This window comes from Zosterops lateralis, assembly GCF_965231275.1.
Source record: "Zosterops lateralis genome assembly, chromosome: W".
NCBI classification, from domain to species: Eukaryota; Metazoa; Chordata; class Aves; order Passeriformes; family Zosteropidae; genus Zosterops; species Zosterops lateralis.
In genome coordinates, this window is record NC_139801.1 from 25,583,235 (window position 1) to 25,586,029 (window position 2,795).

Here is a 2,795-nt window from a genome sequence, read left to right on the forward strand (position 1 = left end):
CCCCTCCACCCCCCCCCGCGGTCGTGAGTCTCTCACCTTCATGTCGGGACATCCTTAATGTGGAGGCTGCTGCCCAGGCCTGTCTCTAGGCTCCCGCTGGGCTGCTCAGGCGTCGCTTTAGGCCAGGTCCCTTCCGCCTTACGCACTGACCCCACAACGCGAAGCGAAACAAGCAACAAAAAAGGGAAAGAAATAGGGGGGCTGGGGGGAGAGGGGGAGGCGGGGTGAAGCAAAGAGGTTTTGTTTCAACGCCCTGAGCCAGCCAGCCGGCCGGCCGGCCTGTCTGTGTTTCCCCACCTCCCTCTCTCTCTCCTCCCTCCGGGGGGGGCGGATCCACCAGCAATGACTTCCCAGGCGCCACGATACAGTGAATCGTAGGCCCCTCTTCCTCTTCCGCCGCTTTAATCCACACTCCGCTTCCTGAGTTCCCACCTCTATTCCCTCTTCTGTTGTTACTGTAAAAAACACTGACTGCTCTTTCCCGCCCTAAAATCAAGGTCTCCCAGTTTCTTTCCTTCTCTACCTGTTTGTTTGGGGTTTTTTAATTCTTTCTCTCTTTTTTTCTTCATTCCTTCTGTGTCCGATAGCCACTGTTACTGCAAAGGGGAAGGAAGAGTAAGTACGCAGCCAATAGAAAGGAGGATCGGCACCACCCAGCGTAGATAAAGCCGCGGAATTGAGCGTAGTTTACGTGTAACTGGATGGGTTTCTCCCTTCTTCCTCTAAATTAGGAGAGACTGCTTTCTCCTGGCATTCACCAGAGACACGGCCTCCACCATTTTGGCCTCTGACAATTGCCCATGTGCCGCGGGAGGCAGAGAGAAGAGCCCCCCTGCTTGTCCCTGCTGTAGAACACACCGCTGTAGTGGTGGGGCTGCGCCTCTGCGGGTGCACGGCGGTCTCCCTCGTCCCCTAGTAAAGACTCCAGAGAGCGAGGAATGGCAGCACCTCGACAGCAGCCTTGAGGAATGGGATTACCTCAGCGAAGTGGTTCATGGTACTTCCTATTCCCTCTTCTTTCCAGTGTGGCTTACAAAGCCCTCTCTGTCATTTGGGAGGTGTAGCAAGCAGTGACATGCTCTGATGCTTCCTGACCCGTCCTGGCTGCCTGACTCCTGAAATACAAGGAGTGCTTGGGTAACTTCTCAATCAGATAAGAAAGGTAAACGCCGGCCTGCCTGCAACAGCTACCGTATTGCACATGTGTGGGTTTTACCTAGTCTTGATAATTTTCAGTGTTTCTGCTTAGGCTGCAAAGTGCTGAGAGATGAAGAGTGGGTGACCTTGCAGCCACAGTAGCATACTGATTTGTCATAGGCGAACTAAACCATTTTAGTGGGATATTCCCATACTTTTCTGTGCATTTTTTTTTTTTTTTTTTTTGCATTCTGCCTCTTGGTAGAGTTAGGCTACAAAGGATAGGGATGTGTGTTTCAGAATGGGGAGGGGGAGCTCCAAACCTTGCACAGCTCCTGACTGCTGCAGGAGCTTTCCCATAAGAGGTTTAAGGTAACAGCAGCATGCCTGATTACTGTGACAGTGAAGTGAGACCCTCATAGTTGGGAAAAGAGGAGGCAGAACCCTATAAAGAATGATGAAAAAGAAAAATTGTGACTTGCAGAATTCTTTTTGCTTTACCCACAACATTTTTTGTCTTTTGCAAAAAGACATTAGTCTGGAAAAGAAATTGTAAAGGTAAAATGGGATGAGTGGTTGGAAAACTATCTGGCTGCAAAGGACCTAGGGGTGCTGGTTGACAGCCAGTTGAACATGAGCCAGGGTGTGCCCAGGTGGCCAAGAAGGCCAATGGCATCCTGGCTTGTATCAGAAATAGTGTGGCCAGCAGGACCAGGGAAGTGATTGTCCATTTGTACTCTGGTGAGGCCACACCTCAAGTACTGTGTTCAATATTGGGCCTCTCACTACAAGAAAGACATTGAGGTGTTGGAGTGTCTAGAGTAGGGCAATAAAGCTGGTGAAGGGTCTGGACCATAAATCTTATGAGGACTGACTGAGGGAGCTGTTCAGCCTGGAGAAAAAGAGGCTCAAGGGAAATGTTATCGCTCTCTTCAACTACCTGAAAGGAGGTTGTAGCCAGGTGGAGGTTGGTCTCTTCTCCCAGGTAGCAAGTGACAGGATGAGAGGAAATGGCCTCAAGTTGCACCAGGAGAGGTTTAGATTAGATATTAAGGGAAAAAAAAAATCACAGAAAGGTTTGTAAAGCATTGGAACAGGCTGCCCAGGGAAGTGATGGAGTCACCATCCCTGGAACTGTTAAAAAAACATGTGGATATAGCATTTGAAGATATGGGTTTAGTGGTGAACATGGTGGTGGTGCTGGGTTGACAGTTGGACCTGATTACCTTAAAGGTCTTTCCCTACCTTAATGATTCTATGATTCTAAACAACCTATCATGGGAGGGTGAAGAATCAATCAGGTGGGGGAGGGGTGGTTGGGGGAGGGAAAAGGAGGTGGGGAGAGGGCTAAGAGGAAGATGGGGAAAATGGGGAGAAGTTGAAAGGTGGACAGGAAGTGAGAGGGGGGAAAGAATGGAGGGAAGGTAAGAGGGGAGGGAGAGGGGAAGAGGCACAGGGGTGTGGGGTTGAAGAGGAGGGCAACAGGGGAAAGTAGGGAGAAGGGGTTATGGTGAGGAGGGGAGGGGTAAAGGAAAAGGAGTGTTGGGGGTAAAGTGGAGAGAATGTGGTGAGGTGCAAAGAGGGAGGGATGGGGGAGAGGGCAGAAAAGCATTGGGGGGATAGGGATTTGGGAGTAGAGAGGGAAGAGGGTGTTTTGC

At 50.5% G+C, this 2,795-nt stretch overlaps 1 protein-coding gene across 3 annotated transcripts in view; it reads right to left on the minus strand.

Moving 5' to 3' along the window:
• LOC310922193 (E3 ubiquitin-protein ligase KCMF1-like) overlaps positions 1 to 1,049 on the minus strand; it is a 65,486-nt gene extending 64,437 nt beyond the window's left edge. The window contains exon 1 of one of the 3 annotated variants that reach the window (XM_083882615.1): positions 37 to 334. In XM_083882615.1, the coding sequence (XP_083738741.1) occupies positions 37 to 52 (16 nt within the window). In that variant the 5' untranslated portion in view covers positions 53 to 334. Of the gene's footprint in view, positions 1 to 36; positions 335 to 978 lie in introns of those variants that run through there. The other 2 variants (XM_083882616.1, XM_083882614.1) reach the window with 2 other exon arrangements.
• Between the last annotated feature and the right edge of the window lie 1,746 nt (positions 1,050 to 2,795).